The sequence below is a fragment of the Wyeomyia smithii genome, chromosome 1 (assembly GCF_029784165.1).
Source record: "Wyeomyia smithii strain HCP4-BCI-WySm-NY-G18 chromosome 1, ASM2978416v1, whole genome shotgun sequence".
NCBI lineage: Eukaryota > Metazoa > Arthropoda > Insecta > Diptera > Culicidae > Wyeomyia > Wyeomyia smithii.
The window spans coordinates 85,275,116-85,291,532 of record NC_073694.1 but is presented as its reverse complement, the minus strand read 5'-3'; the positions used below and the strand labels follow the sequence as shown (position 1 = coordinate 85,291,532).

Below are 16,417 nucleotides of genomic sequence, written 5' to 3'. Positions count from 1 at the left end.
ACCAACGGCGTTAGGCCCGTTAGCTCCATGGATAGGAGGTCGACCATCTGGGTGAACCTTTCGGTAGACCAACGTGGCGGAGCATAGCAACTGCAGTAGAACACTCCGTTCACCTTAGCAACTACGTACCCTTCTTCTGAGGTTGAGACAACCTCCTGAACCGGGAACTTGCTCGTCGTACATATGGCCGCCAAACTGGACCTATCCGCAACCCAGTTACCGTTTCCGGGAGGGATGCGGTAGGGATCCGATATGACGGCGATGTCCGACAACGACTCAGTGGCTGCTTGGTGTAGCAGCTGCTGAGCCGCGAAGCAATGGTTCAGGTTCAGTTGCGTCACCCTTACGCCCGTGGTTTCGCAGCCGGCTTACCGGCTGGGCACCTGGGGCCTCCCATAAAGTGTTTGGCATCCCGTTTCCTGGAACATACCATGCACTTGGGAGACTCCCCACAGTCCTTTGCTTTATGGCCTGCACCTCCACATCGCCTGCACAGCTGGCTCCTATCGGGCCCCTTGCAGGTCCAGGACTTATGTCCGCCCTCGAAGCACCGGAAGCAAATGTCTGGTTGCTGTAGTATGCCCAGAGGACATACAGACCAGCCGACCTTCAACTTGCCCTCTTTCATGGCCAGGTTAGCGTCCGCCGACGGTAGTCGGAAGGTAGCTATCTGGGTCCCCGCCGGACCTTTGCGGAGGCGGATTGACTCCTTAGCCACCTCCACCCCGCACTTCGCTTTTAGGGCTTGTGCAATGTCGCACCCCTCAGTGATTTCGTCCAGGTTTTTAAGCTGGAGAGTCACTTCTGAGGTGAGTGCCCGCACTTGCACCTCCTTCCCTAGGACCTTTTCAGCTACCGTTTTGTAGGTAGCCCCCTTGTTCTTGGCGTCCTTCCGGAGCTCAAGTATCATCTCGCCAGTGCGAGATCGGCGGATACTCCGCACATCCGCCCCCAGATCCTTGAGCTGGGCTTCCCCCCTCATCTTCTTCAAGACATCTGAGTACTTCGACCCATCCGTCTTGAGTATGAGGGCATCACCCCTACTCCGCGCCTTTTTGACCTTTTTTGGTCCTCTGGCCGCTCCGCCATCATGTCGCGTCGCACCTTCCCGACGCTTCCTACCCTCTACGGTAGTCCAAGGGTTGCCCGTAGCCTCCACCTGTGCCTTTTCCGCGGTGGACCTTGAACCGGTTGGCGTGTGTTCCCGTGGGAGTAGCACGACCAATCGTTTCTTGGTGTTCCCGGGGGCCGATTCCCCCGGGGACTGCCTCGTTCGCTTAGCGACCTGCCCCGTGGAGCAGACCGAGTGAACGAGGGGGCGTCTGTCTGCACCTCTTTAGATGCAGTCGCCCTCCCATTCCTGGCCGCTTTCTCGGCCGCCTTCACCTGAGCTACGAGTTCTTCGTGCTCCTTTCTGGCTTCATCAATGGTGCTCCGAAGCAGGAGGAGGCTCTGCTTCAGGTCGCCAGCGATGTTTCGCCTGTTCGCCAAGAACTCGATTATGGCTTCGAGTTGTTCAGACAGCGCCGCCACTCTTGGCCGCGTGTCCATACACCTTTCGACGGCCTTGACTAGCAAGGGACCGTCTACCGAGATGTCTGGTGTTGACACCGACGGATTCACCGTTTTTCCACCTCCAGACTTCGCCGCATCCGTCTCCGCCTTCTTCTGCGGAGACCGCTGGATGCCACCTCTTGCGAAGGGATTTTGTAATCCCTCCGCACTCGTCTCTTTCGTTTTGAATGTGTTCATCTTGATGTTAAATGGGTCCCCCTTCCAGCCGCTATCCTTGTCCATGGTGGAGTAGTCGCCTATGTGGTCCCATGGTGGTCTATGCCGAAGCAGTGAAGTCATGGCTAGGGTAAGCAGTCATAGCGCCTTATGGGCAACTATGACTCCACCGACCGGCGCAAGTCAGGAACAACCATCTGATCCTACTCCTGCCTGATTCCCACCAGGCAATAGACTCGGAACGTACTGGAAGGCCTGCCAGGTTTTATGGGACGGAGACCCCTGCACCGGGTACCACCTCGCCATTTCAAGCCGTTGTCACACGACTTTACTAAGGGAGCTCGATGCAGGTGCCAGCCCGAGGATGCGGTACCATTCCGAAATCCAGCTCATATCCGTTCACTACGCTGCCAGTTGCCATAATCGGAACCTTACTGGCATCAGTCCCGATGGGCGGGTAAGTGCTTTTGGGTGTTGGGAGCGGCTCTTTTCGCTCCGTCAGAGGTGCTTCCGGGTGATTGTGGCTTTTGCGAGCAGTCGACTATCCCTGGTCCGACGCTCACCACCCCTAGGCGACCTCCCGCTGCTGGTCCGGGACTGTTCGGTACTGTCAGTGGTCACACCTGTATTGTGCGCCCTCGACGATCGCCACACGTCGACCCGTGGTGGCATGCAGCTCTGCCGAGCCCAAACGGTTTGTTTGATTGGTGTGACGTCTTCCACAAAGTTGTAGAAAATAATTTTGTCTTTCCGAAAAAATATACGCTACGAATTTTTTTTTTATTTTTTGAAAAAAAGCTGAAAGAAAAATTAAAAACCAATTATCTGAAATAGCTCATTTTTTCAATATCGATTTTTTAATAACACTACAAAAGATTATCCAAACAATGCAATCGGACCGATCATTGAAAAATCAAGAAAAAAATCTAAATTAATCCACCTAGCGGTCAGACCCAGCCTTTCTCATTCAAACTTTTATTTGTAAAAATAGATTAACATGAACGATTCAATCCAATAAATGTATATTAACTCTTTGGGTTCTAAATTATTGATGTTGGAATTAAAATATAAAATATGAAATTTGACGTAATGTTAGCCTTAACGTCTAAAATATTGATGTTGGAATTGAAGTATAAAATATGGAATTTGACGTAATGTTAGTGCTTAAGAAATAGCGAAAAAAAGAAATGATTCTTAATTTCGAACAAGTTGATCACGAGCGATACCGGAAACGTTCAATTAGTACGATACCACATTCAAATTATGTTGAGGCCATATTTATAGATATATATATTAATCAAAGCAGGTATAGTGTTGAATAGTCTTTGAATTTCTTTTCTTTACAAAACTTTTGAGCCACGTATCAAATTGTCATCAAGTTTGTTATTTGTAAGTTTGCGAGATGACTCGTTCGTATGACACTAGTTATGTTCAAATAAGTCGTGTGATCTTTGAGATAATAGACTTTTGTTGTTTTATTAACAATTTAATTCATAACGGTTGCTTAAGTTTAATTATAATCAAATAAAATGAGAATTTTTATTCTCACTCACTTTTCTCAGAGTCGGCTGGACCGATTTTCATGATATTAATTGCAAATGAAAGGTCTTCTTGTCCCATAAGACGATATCAAATTTTATTGTAATCGGATTTATAGTTTAGAGGTTATGTATTAAAATGTGAAAATCATGAAACATCATTATCTCAAAAACTACACAACCGATTTGAACAAAATTGATTTCAAATGAACGGGCTACCTAGAAAACCCTTCACTTTTGAATTATATAAAGATTGAATTTGTGGTTCAAAAGTTATGAAAAGAAATTTGTTCTGAAGACTGTTTAATCTCACTCATGTTTCACAGAGATGACTGGACCGATTTTCATAAAATCAGTGTCAAATGGAAGGTCTAGTAGCCCCATAAGATTGATTTGTTTTGCAATCGGATTATTACTTTGTCTGTTATGTTTAAAAATGTGAAATCCAGCTATTAAAAGGAACATATTCCGAAGACTACTTAAATTCACTCACTTTTCTCAGAGATGGCTGACCCGATTCCAACAAAATTAGCGTCAATTATTAAGTCTAGCTGCCTCATAACACCCTATTGAATTTTACTGTAATCAAACTGTAACTTCGTCTGTTATAAACCGAAATGTGAAAATCACGAAACTTCATTATCTCAGAAACTACACAACCGATTTAAACAATATTATTATTAGATGAGCGTGCTAGTTAAGGGTTAATTGATGAATTATGATTGAACACGTGGTTTCGAAGTTTGGCTGCTATATACGTTCCCATTTCATTTGATTTAAATTGAATATAAGCCACCGTTAAGCAATAAATTGTTAGTAAAACAACGAAAGTCTATTATCTCAAAGATTACATGACTTATTTGAACATAACTAATGTCATACGAACGAGTCATCTCTCAAACTTACAAATAACAAACTTCATAACAATTTGATATGGGGCTCAAAAGTTATGGAAAGAAAAGAAATTTAAACTAGAGTTCGATGAGTTTGAATGAATGTTGAAAAGCTTTTTTTTATTGCTTTATTAAGGTCAGCCACAGGCTAGTTCGCCACCGTGTGTTGAAAAGGTATTATTCAGCAACTCCCCAAGGAACGAGATGAAGTGTAATTGGCCTGGTTGTTTTCGTGTTTCGGAGGTTTTAGCATTGAACACCAACGAGTTTCCCTCGTTTAATATTTAGGTATATCTTTTTTGGCAACCTTGCCTGTGTAACGATCGAGTGACTATTTTTGAGTTCGTGTTTTATTTCGCTTTTTTGCTCGATTTTGTTATTGAAATTTCACCAAAGTAACCCTGTCGGCTATCGTGATATCCGTCGTCGTGGTTATAGTGAATTCATAGTTTTTCTATTAACTTTTTTGTGCAAATTCAGAAGAAGTGTTTTCTAGTTGAATCCGAGTCTATCTTCGCTCCAACTGCTTTGTTCATTGCTTTTTTCCGCCGAAGCGACATCTGTGAGTAACAACTGCAAGCTTCATCGCCTTTTTGTCATCGCCATCGCCTGCAAGCGCCGTGTACGCCAAACGCCTCCATTCATGCCGTCCGAGCGACAGAAAGCTACTGCTATGATGGATAAAAATTGCTACGAATGCTCGCAACCTATTACAAACCTTAATTTGATCAAATGTCATTCATGCGAGCGCGTTGCCCACATGAAATGCTTCGGATGGGCACGATCGAATTTAGATTTTGTCAATGGTCAAACCAACTTGCTTTGGTTCTGCACCGAATGCATGATATCCGTTCAGAATTTGAGGGAGCGTAATTCATCGGGGTCTGCTACTGATGTTTCGTCATCTTTAGCTAATTCAATCTCCTGCTGCTTGAACGAAGTTAAAACTGAACTTGGCCAGATTAATGCATTTATCGGGTCGTTATCTGACAAGTATCTCGCCAATACTGCACCTGCGATTTAATCGGCTAGTCGTAGCTCTAAGCGTCCTAGGATTATTTCTCCGAACTTGACCCCTAAAAGATCTAGTGGATTTGCTGACTTGATTAGTGGTACTAAGTCAACTGAAAATTTTCCTAAATTGGTCGAAACTGTTCCGCAGCCAGCGGCTAAGTGTTGGATCTACCTTTCGCGCATTGCTCCGCACGTTTCTGAAGATGAAATATCGGCTCTTGTCCGAGAATGCGTACCTGGCGCACAACCAGTTGTCAGAAAGCTGATTAAGAAAGATGCCGATATAAAATCGTTTGCTTTTGTGTCCTTTAAAGTCGGAATTGACTTGCAACTAAAAGATGTTGCTCTTGATGCTACCAACTGGCCAAAGGGAATTTATTTTCGGCTGTTTGAGGAACGCAATACTTCCGTGGATTTTTGGAAACCGAGATCGTCGAAGTTTATACGCACGTTAACCTCACAGCATGCTGTGAGTCCTCATCTGACGCCTTCAAACTGATTTCTCAACCTCCGAGGGAGCTTGGGGGCCAGCCGGCCCCCAGTCCAGTTAAGTCTTTGCATTTTCCCAACATTCAAAAAATTTATGCACAATTTATTCCCCATAGCCCAATGACTAATCGCACTGCACAGTGCGAAATGACGCCCCACCTGACGCCTGTGTCTACGACCCCTCCCCGACGAGCTCTTCCACTGGACGATTACGCTGGTGAGCAGCAGACAGCCAGGACTGTTTTATCTTCGGACAATAGTGGCATGCGAGCTGACCGGCAACAATGCGACTCTCCGTGCGACACTGTCCTTTCATCTTTACTCTGCTACTATCAGAACGTGCATGGTCTACGCAGCAAAGTAACCGATTTTGCTTTGGAAGTGTCCAATTCGCTTTACGACTGCATCATTATCACCGAATCCTGGCTAGATTCTCAAATTCCATCTTCCCAACTGTTCGGCATTGATTATACCGTGTACCGGACCGATCGTTGCTCGACTAATAGCACCAAGGCAAGGGGTGGAGGAGTAATCGTTGCTGTGCGACGATCGTTGGCGTCGGCATTATTGATTGAAGCTATGGATGACTCGCTTGAGCAGCTGTGGGTAACAATTAATAACGGTGAATTGAACATTGTGATCGGCGCTATTTACATTCCTCCTAACTTGCGAAATGAAGTTGAGATAATTGATCGGCATATTTCATCAGTCGAAAAAGCTGTCAACTCGACTAGTATTAACGACGATCTTCTTATCTTCGGAGATTTAAACCGTGCTGGTCTTTCCTGGTCGATGCAGACTGAGGCTAATCATCTCGTTGTTGACGCTTCGCGCTCTTCTGTTAATGCCGGTAGCACCCATTTATTAGACGGTATGGCATTTCACTGCATGCAACAAATTAATTCTGTTTGCAACCAGAATGGCCGATTTCTAGATCTAGTTTTCGCAAACTCGCATGCTTTGCCAGCATGCTCAGTCACTATTGCACCTGATCACTTATGTAACATTGACGTTCATCATCCTCCTTTGATGGATACTTTCAACAGAGCTATCAAAACTCAGTTCATAGACGAGTTTGATCCTTCCAGTTTTGATTTTCGGCGTGGGAATTTCGATGCAATCAATTCTGCTTTGAGTGATATTGATTGGTCATTTCTCAATCAATGTCAAAACTTGGATGATGCCGTGTCAGAATTCACTCAAATAGTTCAGGAACTTATAAATCAGCATATTCCAAAAGATCGTCCTCGTTGTAAGCCTGTTTGGGGAAACAGGCATCTTACTAAGCTTAACCGCACTCGAAAGTCAGCTTTGCGCGCATATCAAAAGAATAGAAACCCTATCAATCGGATCCGGTTTATTTCTGCCAGTCGTTCCTATAAAGCATTGAATAGAATTCTGTACACGAGGTTCGTGCGCAAAACGGAACACAACTTACGTTTAAATCCAAAAAGCTTCTGGAAGTTCATTAACTCGAAGCGTAAGGAGGAAGGATTACCATCCAGTATGTTTTTGCTGGACAGTGAAGCTTCATCGAACAACAGAAAATGTGATTTGTTCGCCGAACACTTCGCCAGCGTTTTTAACACGGAGTGTGCTTCACCTAACGACATTGCCGCAGCTTTGGCTCATGTTCCGAGCGATGTGTTCGATGCCGAAATCTTCACGGTTACAATCGGAGAAGTAGCTCAAGCCATCTGTAACTTAAAACAATCTTACTCTCCTGGTCCCGATGGAATTCCTGCCGTTCTTCTGAAAAAATGTACTGATAGTCTGGTATCACCGCTTACCGCTATTTTCAATCTTTCTCTGCAACGACATCAATTTCCCTGCAGCTGGAAAGAATCGCTCATGTTTCCAGTATTCAAGAAAGGTGATAAACGTAATGTTGAAAATTATCGTGGAATTTCATGTTTGTGTGCCTGCTCCAAAGTGTTTGAAGCCATTATTCATCATCATCTTATGTTTAACGTGAAAAACTACATTTCTACTGCGCAGCACGGATTTTTTCCTGGTAGATCTGTTTCAACAAATTTATTAGAGTTCACATCATTTTGCCTTCGCGGCATGGATCGGGGCCTTCAGATCGACGCTGTCTATACGGACCTCAAAGCTGCCTTCGATCGTGTTGATCACGGCCTACTTTGTGCCAAGTGCGACAAACTCGGAACTGCAACTGGAATGGTGGCATGGCTAGACTCGTACTTGCGTAATCGTAAGATTGCCGTTAAGTTGGGCACGTCGCGATCTACCTGGTTTAGTAACAGTTCAGGGGTTCCACAGGGTAGCATCCTGGGACCGCTACTTTTTTCGCTGTTCATTAATGACGTTACAAAAGTTTTACCACCTGGCACACGTTTATTGTACGCAGATGATACGAAAATTTTTAAACTTATCGAGACTGCTGAAGATTGCTGTAGGCTTCAATCGCTGATTGAACTTTTTAATGACTGGTGCCATCGCAACTATATGATGCTAAGCATTCCGAAGTGTACCGTGATCAGTTTCCAGCGCAAGAAACAGCCTCTCTTGTTCAATTACCACATTGCCGGTACATGTATACAAAGTACCAATGTCGTCACCGATTTGGGTGTTTTGTTAGACACTCAACTAACATTCAGGCAGCATTTGTCGATGATTATCTCCAAAGCTAATCGTCAACTTGGTTGGATATTCAGAATTGGAAATGAGTTTGTTGATTATGGCACCATGCGAGCTCTCTATTGTTCTTTAGTACGCTCTATTCTGGAAACTGCTTGCGTTGTTTGGGACCCGCATTATGAATTTTGGAGTCAGCGAATTGAGCGCATAGAAGGATCTGCCGTACTTTGCCATGGAGAGATCCAGATCATTTGCCACCTTACGAAAGCCTCTGCCTGTTGATTGGAATATCCCCTCTCGAGCAGCGCCGCAAGGAGATAATTGCCAGAATGACTCACAATATTTTGACTAGCCGGTATGATTGTCCAGCCATCTTGACGTTGCTGCAGTTGTATTGTCCCATTCGTCCTCGTCGAAGCCAGAGCCTATTGCAAACGAATTCGCACCACACGAACTACGGCCAGAATGAACCTGTTCGCCGAATGGCCGTGCTCTTCAATCGATACTACGCAAATTTTAATTTTTAGTCATGTCTTGTATGTTATGAATTGTATATAATGTATGTTATTTTATACTTGTACTGTTGCCATGTATTATTTGCAAAAGATGTTGGGTTTTTATGCCAGCTTGAATGGTTGCATTCACGGCCTTTCAAGGTGGCTTTTCCCAGCCATATAGTTTAATATTTATTCATTAAGACTACTGTCGGATGAATTATTCAATAAAAATAATAATAAAAATAAAAATAATATCGTTTGGGTATAATACGTTTTCAATTTTTGACTAGAAGTAAAAACATTACAAGAGTATATGTCGTGTACGTGAGGTTTCTGTTTTCTCTGTCATGTGGCAATGATTATTGTTGATGTGTTTTTCGTAAATAACATGGTTAGTTAAAGCAGTATTTACACCAAAAAGCAAAGAAAAACTAGACACTAAACCTAGCAATTGAATCAATGGCTTAAGAAACAGCGTAAGTCTATTAGAGGTTAAAATAGTCAAATACACTGTTTTACACTATCTTTGAAATAATAATATACCGTCTGCCGGGGTGAGATAGAGCCACGGGGCACTGTGGGGCAGAACCAAGAAAAGTCGCGACAAAACTAAATAAAATGAAATTAAGTTTTCAGGCCTCATTTTATTTTTACTTGCAGTAGACATGTTATCGACTGGAAATCATGATAATTCACTTTGAAAAATAATTTAGAAAATGTCCTATAATATTGTAAAAGTGAGGATTTACAAGGCTTGTAAAATGGAAGAAAAAATTTTCTCAGATATTTTCCAGTAGGGCATACAAATACTTAGGAAATAATTAGCTAACTCAAATGATCCTCATGAAAAAGTATAAACTAATAGGTAATGTGATATTAAGACAGCTTTGTTGAAAATAGGTTCGTAGGAGGCATAATGTGTAAAACAAGTTTTTTTTTTTGTAATTTTTCCTCATTTTCGGCAATATGGAAAACATAAAGTTCTACGTTGTTCTGCTATGACACTATCATTGTACTAAAATAAAAGGTATTGGCTAGTACTAAACCAAAAATCAGCTGCTACTAGTTGCGACTTACCGAGTAATTCGAGTTTTCGCAACGATTGTTTTCATGTCAATTCATATAAAAAATCGTCAATCAGCAGTATCCGTATCGATGTTTTTCCTACAATAGGCTTTGCTGAATGCCGGTGTATGCAACACGACCATGATTTTGTTCGGGGGTCTTTCGATACTGACGTCCAGTAGTATTAAGACCCCTCGGAAATAATTATTAGTACTAGGAAACAGTTTGTTATTGGGTGAACAGTGTTTTAAACAAAAGTAAGCGTTTAGTATTCATGTTAAATGGTATAAAATTACCCAAGAAGAGCTCTTAGAAAGGGAACATGACCAACTAATCTTTAATTGAACAATGTTCCTATTTGAAATATTTTATCACAAACAATAACATTAAAACTATTTTTTATATTCTTTCTCACACATCATAGGTTGACAAAAACTATACAAAGGCAACTACAAACCTTCAATAATTCATTTCATGATGACTCGAAAGTTCGAATATATCTGAAATAGAAGCATATGTAATTAAGTCCCAGTTATAATTCATTACTGAAATTTTGGGTTTATGAACAATGAAAATAATTTTATCTCGTTAACGGTCAGTCCTACAGTTGTAATATGTTCGACAACTTTATGTCAATGATGATATAATCAACTTTCCCGAAGAAACAAAATGGCAAGAACCTTTTATTCAAAAGATAGATGTCTGCGCCATCTGTAGAACAAAAATTAAAGCTGCTTGAATACATTTTTCAAGAAGATGTTTTTATGGTGAACAACATTGCCGAAGATATGAACACTGTGCAAACAACTGTTAAGGAATTATAAGGTTTTGTCGCGCCAACAGACCAATCTGCCCCACTGTGCGGGGGTGAGATTAAGCCAAAACGGGAAATGTTTGTATGTTGAATTACTTGAGATTTCTAGAACCTATTATCGCAAATTCAATACTTTATGAAACATGACATATTTATCCACAACTTCAAATGGAATATAGATAATATCAGTGAACTGTTTCACTTGAATAATGATTCAAAGTACAAGGTGAAAAACATGCGTTAAAAACTTTATCCAAAAATGTCCCAGCCAAACCAATCCGATCAATAAATCACATCAACTTACTACTCAGCTGGTACGTTAAGATGTCGTCTTCAATGTGTTGAGGAAATATTATGCATTAAACCTGTGTTGGCTTGGCTCAGAAAATAATATTTTTCCAAACTGTACACTTTTCGAGCCCTTTTGGGGTGAGATTGTGCCAAGCTATAATGAACGGTACAGTGTGCGGAATTCACATTCACGAGAAAATTATATCAGTATACACCAAAACACTTGCATTATTTACATAGGGCATGTTGTCTAGCTATGGTATTATTAGAAATAATTACTAAAAGCTTGAGAACAGTAAGCTAACAACTGTTAGTTAGATGGAAATTTACAATGACTGATATTACTTATGGATTGTTACAAAATTTTGTACACCTATTTTATAAAAAATAATGACTTTCAAAGCGAGGAAGGATAGTTGTGGGTACGTTTACAGTGGTTTTGAGATCTCCAATGGAATATACAGTGGTCAATGACATATAATAATTGAAACGAAAAGTCTTCTCAGGCCTTATGTCCTAACGTTATCTCTTTCTAGGCTACCTGGAGACGCCACTATGTGTATAGAGACTGTCTATAAGCCACGTTCTCATAACTGGTTACTCCAGATATCTATTTGATCCAGTCATACATTTTTCTACAGTTCATATGAAACGTAGTTTCTGGTCAACCCCCTACAGCCCCTTAATAGTCCACGTTGTTTATGGTCGACCCTATATTTACTGTTTCATCATGTTATTCATGTGAATTATTCGTAGATACACTACTGTTCATTTTTCAGGTGTTGAAGTCAACTTTGTATTTTTGGCACAATCTCACCCCATAGAAGGGGTGAGATTAGGCCAAAGTTCATTCAATTTTAGCAAAATTATAGTTTATTGTAACTTAACCATATTTGCGGCAGTCGTTAACTAAACATTCAAGTGTGCATTGACGTGATTTGTATCAAACTCATTGCCTAAATGTGTGCATTACAAGCCGAGGAACAAAAACGTATCCTTTTTTGGCACAATCTCACCCCGGCAGACGGTATTCGCGTTTCCATAATTTATTTTAATTTTCAAGCACAAAGATATTTTTACATTTTTAATGTCATCTGATGGTTTCCGATGGTTTTTGATGGTTTCTAGTAATTTCTCATAGGTTTCCATTGGCATTGAATATGTAATGATCTAATTCCAGTGAAAAGCAACCTCCTCACTTCTAGGTGGATATAATTTGATGCAGATCACTATTATTCATCATAATTCCATGTTGTATTATCAATATACACTGACAAAAGCTCAAAAACTCGTTTTTGGTAACTTTATAAAAACACATAAAATTTTCGTAAGGCGACACCATAACTTTGACCCTATTGTAACTTTGAGTAGAATGCATCAATTTCACATACCAGCATATGCTAAGAAAGGTCTCATCGAGTACTAAGAAAATCCTGAATACTACTTTTCTACAGTTTGTAACATTTGCACAATATGAAAAAATTTACTATTTTTGTAACGCGACACCATAATAAAGGACCTGTTTGTCAGTGACCTACCAATTGAATCTACAAAATAGCAGCAACAACTACGTTTAGGCCATGAATACGTCCATAAAAACCCATTACTTTCTGATGTATCACATGCCCATAGCTTCAAAATAGTATCAGTTAAGCATATTTTTTTAAAATAGTGTCAAAACTATGATTTTATTAATCTTTTATGAGTGTTTTAATTCAATCATTTAGATGAGTTTCAAATGAATTCAAATGAAACAAACGTTTTCCGTGCAGTTCAATTTATTCTCTTTCACATACACAACAGTTCTGGGTCAAATATGCAATATTAAATGTTGATGTCTTGGCGTAGAAGAGCGTGGAATGTGTCCTGTAATCATCAATACCTTAGCACTCGCCTTAAAAATAAAATGGTCAGTTAATATTCAGTTATTTTACTAAGTAAACACATCGGACACTTAAAATTAACGATTTCAAAATGGAACACTGTTGAAAATATGCCGCGTAAAAACGACTTTTTTGGAAAATCTTCGTAGAAAAATAATCCGCGTAAATTCCGAAATCCGTTTAAAACACGATTTTAGTGTATTTCGTTTACTTAACGATTAGTGAGTAAACTGTAAATCTTCAGATCCCTAAATAATATCGCAAAAGTATAAAATTTTAATTACCTTTTCTGCTTTTATGTTATTTTTCAAATATTTCCTTCACTGCTCAGCAATGAAATTATATAGCAAAAAACTTAAACTAATCCATCTAGCGGCGAGACCCAGCCTTTCTCCTTCGAACTTATAATTTGTTAAAATAGATTTACTCTAACACTTAAAATATACACCTTGATTATTTCTGCTTTATTTTTTATTCATTCTAAACAACAAATTTTTGGTAGCCAACAGCACAACTATACCGAACATTTAAAATTTAACAGTGTTTGCATTTTTGAGTTTTTGATGGCAAACGATGCCAAATACTGTTAAGTTTCATCCACAGCCACGTGGACAGATTTTCAACGAGTGACCTAAAGTGACGAATATCATCCAATACGATTTGAAGAAGCGGTATGATACCCTGAGACCAGAAATCATCTTCAGACGCCATTTTAAATTTCTAGTCAGTAGCTTCCGTATGGACTGTATGGACCGTGGACATTAGCCCCCCCCCCCCCCCCAAAGCTGTCCACGTGGTATGTGAATGGCCCCTGATGCCATCTTTGGCAAAACGAGTGAATTTGATACAGTTTTCTGAACACGTTTCTTTTCTTAACCTTCGAACTATCGAACTACATGTTCAATCATCATGAAATTCGTTATTTAGGGGTTTTAAGGACAGCCCATTCATTTGATACCTATTTTGTTCAAATCGGTTGTGTAGTTTCTGAGATAATGGAGTTTCATAACTTTTACATTTTGATACATAACAGACAAAGTTACAGTCCGATTATAATAAAATTCAACAGGGTTTTATCAGGCAACTAGACCTTTCTATTACAACTTATTTTGTGAAAATCGGTCCATCCATCTCTGAGAAAAGTGGGTGAGTTCAAACAGTCTTAGAAACATGTTTCTTGTCATAGCCTGATTTCACATTATTATACATAACGGATAAAGTTAAAGTCCAATAACAATAAAATTCAATAGGGTCTTATGGGGCAACAAGGCCTTCCATATGACACTAATTTTGTGAAAAATCGGTCCAGCCATCTCAGAGAAAAGTGAGTGAGTTTAAACAGTGTTTGAAACACGTTTTTTTACATAACTTTTGAACTACATGTCCAATCATTATAAAATTATATCACAAATGTTTCAAAAAACAAGCCCGTTCTTTTGATACCAATTTTGTTCAAATCGATTTTGTAGTCTCTGAGATTAAAATAAAATTCAATAGGGTCTTATGTGCAACTAGACCTTTCATTTGCAATTAGTTTCATGAAAATCGGTCCAGCCATCTCTGAGAAAATCGAGTGAGTTTGGGAGACCGTTACATACATACACACACACATACACACACACATACAGAAAATGCTCAGCTCGTCGAATTTAGTCGATTGATATACGAGATTCGACCCTTTGGAGCACTTTTATACCTTTGTTTTTTTTCAGTGATTGCTATACCTTTCTAGGAGAAAGGCAAAAAAACAGCTGTCTGTGTGTAGTCAATGTTTAAACTTACAACAACACAAACCACCTATGTTCTAGTTTCTAAATAATAAGAAAATATTAATACTGTTTCTATAATTTTTCACTATTTTATGTAATAATATCACATTAATATCTCTCGTTTCAGGATATTGTTCCATTTGGAAATAACATCATTTTCCGTTATCTATTCGGTTGGTTATTACCTATCAAAGTTTCTCTTCTTAAACTTACGCAAACTGAAACAGTCAAAAAATTATATGAAAACAATCATATAATTCAAGACCTGCTGGTTCCAACAAGTACCATGAAAAAATGCTGTGAAGAGTTCGATCGTTTGGTGAACGTATATCCAATCTGGCTATGTCCCTTCTTGCTACCCAGAAACCCAGGAATGTTGATGCCAAGTAACGGGATGGATGAAGATCTGTATGTCGACATTGGTGTATATGGTGTGCCAAAGGATCGCCGCTTCAATGCTTCAGAAACAACCCGTGCCATTGAAGATTTGGTCGAAAAGAGCAAAGGTTTTCAAATGCTGTACGCAGATACCTACAGAACAAAAAAGGAGTTCCGGCGCATGTTCGACCATACTTTGTACGATAAGATGCGTCAAAAGTACCAATGTGAAGTCGCTTTTCCTGAAGTATATGATAAAGTGAACAAAAATGTTCGAGATTGAAAAAAAAATAGTTCCAATCGAATTTTTCATTTCCTATTGATTTTATTTATTTTTCTGATTTGACATTTTACTTACGGTGTTGCAAATATACTTACTATTCATTATTAATTCTTGAAACCACGTATTATTTCATTTTTATATAATGGTTTAAATTAAAAAAAAAAAACAAACTAAAAAAATTTAATTGAATTAGTGGAGAAGCGGGGTACTTCGGACAGTTACGTAACTGATTAAATAAATTTAAAAGGAAATTCTTGACTACTTTGTGATTACGACGTATGTCTAAACGTAAACAAAACGAGTGAGAGATGATTTGTGCATGTGAAGTACAAGGAATATAACTCTCACTCGTTTTTGTTTACGTTTAAGCATACGACCTTATCAAAAAATAGTCGAGAATTCTAATTCACTTAAAGCACAGACAAACAGACGTGCCACTCGATGACGGTCTTTTAGACCAGAAAAACAACAATTATTTTGAAAATTCGTTTGGTAGGCCGCTAGTGTCACTGTAAGTAAGCGTGCACGCTCATTAACGACAAGAACAAGAACCGCCAGTAATGCCGCTGGTGTCACTTAAGCGAAGACAAAACCTGTATTTAAAAAAATTAGTTAGTAGGTAGTAATTCTTTTTGACGCACAACGACAACGACGACAATTTCCAGGTTTTTACTTCGATGAGGCACGTCTGTTTGTCTGTGCTTAAAGCTTCATTGATAGCGTTTATTTTATCTTTAAAGCCCTTTGAAACGAAAAAGCTTTGAAATAAACAAATGTGGTCTCTGTATTTTCTTTTCTTCGAAATTGGAAAATCAGGGGAAGAAGTTTGTTCAAAGTTACGAAATTTTTTGAGGGAGGGGGAGGGGGGGGATATATTCTGCCAAGCGTTATCTATTGTTACAAAGGGGAAGAGGGGGTACAAAATCCAGATTTTTTGATTCGCGTAATTTGTGTACCACATCTTGTTTGTGTCTATATCTCCTATTAATTTAATAACTTCTCACGCAAATTAGACTTTATTACACTGATTTCTCATAATATATCATTCTTGTTACGAATAAAATCTTTTTCGTTACGATTTTACCGAAATATGGAGTTTTGAAATTTGAAATAACTCTAATACACAAAAACACGAACTAATCCACCTAGCGGTGAGACTTAGCCATATGAT

The 16,417-nt window shown here is 39.6% G+C and overlaps 1 protein-coding gene across 1 annotated transcript in view; it reads left to right on the top strand.

Moving 5' to 3' along the window:
* LOC129725691 (delta(24)-sterol reductase-like) overlaps positions 1-15,363 on the top strand; it is a 39,320-nt gene extending 23,957 nt beyond the window's left edge. Inside the window, exon 5 of the mRNA XM_055681779.1 lies at positions 14,713-15,363. Coding sequence (XP_055537754.1) covers positions 14,713-15,246 — 534 coding nt within the window. The 3' untranslated portion in view covers positions 15,247-15,363. The remainder of the gene's footprint in view (positions 1-14,712) is intronic.
* The last annotated feature ends 1,054 nt before the right edge of the window (positions 15,364-16,417 follow it).